Below are 1,579 nucleotides of genomic sequence, written 5' to 3'. Positions count from 1 at the left end.
CGCGTGGCCGTTGTTAAGTGAATCACGGCCCGCTTGCCACTCTTCATCACCGGTTCCTTCTGGCTTTTCATTTCGAATGTGCTCGTCATACTGTTCAGCACCGTTTCAATCAGTTCAGGTAGCGCCACCAACCCATCGCCTGCCCCTGTACCACACACTTCCGTTAGCGTTTCGTCCAGCGTGACCAGCTTCGTGTTCGGATTGATGAGCTTGTTGCGCTTAACATAGTCCCGCATATAGTTACGCACCTGTTTCGGCTCCAGGGCTTGCCAGTTGGCCACATTGAAGCAACCGAACAGTTTGCTCGTTCGATCGTTCACCGCATACATTTCGGTCATCAGGAGAGGATACGAAAAAAGGCCCCCCGTTCCTGGACCGCCCAATTCCTGTTCCGAAACTTTCGCAACCGCCTTGTATGGGTAAAACGAAAGAACGGCCGGATGGTCCAGATTCAGGGCCGTTATCTTGTGGATGTGTCTCTTCTCTTCCTCGATCTTGAGCAGCCCCTCCCCGGCCATCCGCTTGAAGAAAGTGCCTACGTTCTTGAACATGCTTTTCTTCATCTCAACACCCTCCGGAATCTCCGGTTGCAAGTACTTCGGGTAAAAGGTGCTAGTGAGCAGCGGAAGCGTTATTTTTTTCCCGTGCAGCTCCATGACGTTGAGCAGGGCGCCGCGAATTAAATCGTCCGGACTGGGAGGCTTGTCCTCTTCTTCGACCGCGTCATTTGCTTCCCGGTTTTCGCTGGTGTTATCACTATTCGACCTTTTTTCTTCCTTATTCGGTTTAATATCGACACTTTCCAGTGCCTTTGAGAGCTGCAAAAATCGAAATCGAATCAAACTAAATAGGAACATGGAGGCAAGGTCCGAAAGCATCTTTACCAACCTCCTTCACTGGCTCATCAGGCCTCTTCCCACTTTCGCTGCCGAGCGGAGGGAAATCGGAATCCTTCGGCACGGATATCACCTCACCGGATAACGGTACCTGCTGGCAGACGGACGGTTCCATGCCCCACAGTTTATCACCGAAAACGTGCAACATCCGCACACAAACGCCGTGCCCTCCGCACATGTACAGATCGCTGCTCGAGTGTGCCAATAGTCCTACACCGACGGCCGCTCGGTTGGAGGTCAGATTAACGGCCACGATGTCGTCGCGCTGATGGCGGCCCCACGAAGCCAGGTTCGTTCCCTGTTTCACCACGCCCGGTATCATCAAATCGGCACCGTTGGCTAGCTTCGGAAGGACGGTTGAGTGCGTCGTGAAAGCCGGCACCAAATCCGGACACACCCAGAGCGTGTAAACAGTTGGGATGAGCCGGCCATTATGCTCGAAAAACATAGGTCGCTTATCACTAGTATATACTGTGACTGGTTCCTCGTGATACGTGACAATTTTTACCGTACAGACCTGCGTTCGGTTGCCGAACAGTTCTGCCAACGGTGATGAGCCACCGGCAGATGCATCGCCATCTGCCCGGTTGAACTGGGAAGTCACTCGCTGCCGGAGGCACTTCTTCTCCGAGCCGGTGACGAGAATGTTCGACTTTACCTTGAACGGTTTGATGAACATTTTT

General features: G+C 52.9%; 1 protein-coding gene across 1 annotated transcript; it reads right to left on the bottom strand.

The window, feature by feature from the left end:
- Positions 1-8: 8 nt before the first annotated feature.
- Positions 9-1,575, bottom strand: LOC128277128 (eukaryotic translation initiation factor 2D-like; the record flags this gene model as incomplete). Its single annotated transcript, XM_053015578.1, has 2 exons — positions 889-1,575; positions 9-818 (listed from the first exon to the last, which is right to left on the bottom strand). Coding segments are annotated over exons 1-2 (1,497 nt in total), but the record flags the coding sequence as incomplete, so codon positions are not given.
- Positions 1,576-1,579: the final 4 nt, after the last annotated feature.

The sequence above is a fragment of the Anopheles cruzii genome, unplaced genomic scaffold, assembly GCF_943734635.1.
Source record: "Anopheles cruzii unplaced genomic scaffold, idAnoCruzAS_RS32_06 scaffold04096_ctg1, whole genome shotgun sequence".
In the NCBI taxonomy this organism is placed as follows: domain Eukaryota; kingdom Metazoa; phylum Arthropoda; class Insecta; order Diptera; family Culicidae; genus Anopheles; species Anopheles cruzii.
The sequence above is the reverse complement of the archived record's forward strand: the minus strand, read 5'-3'. Positions and strand labels throughout refer to the sequence as shown.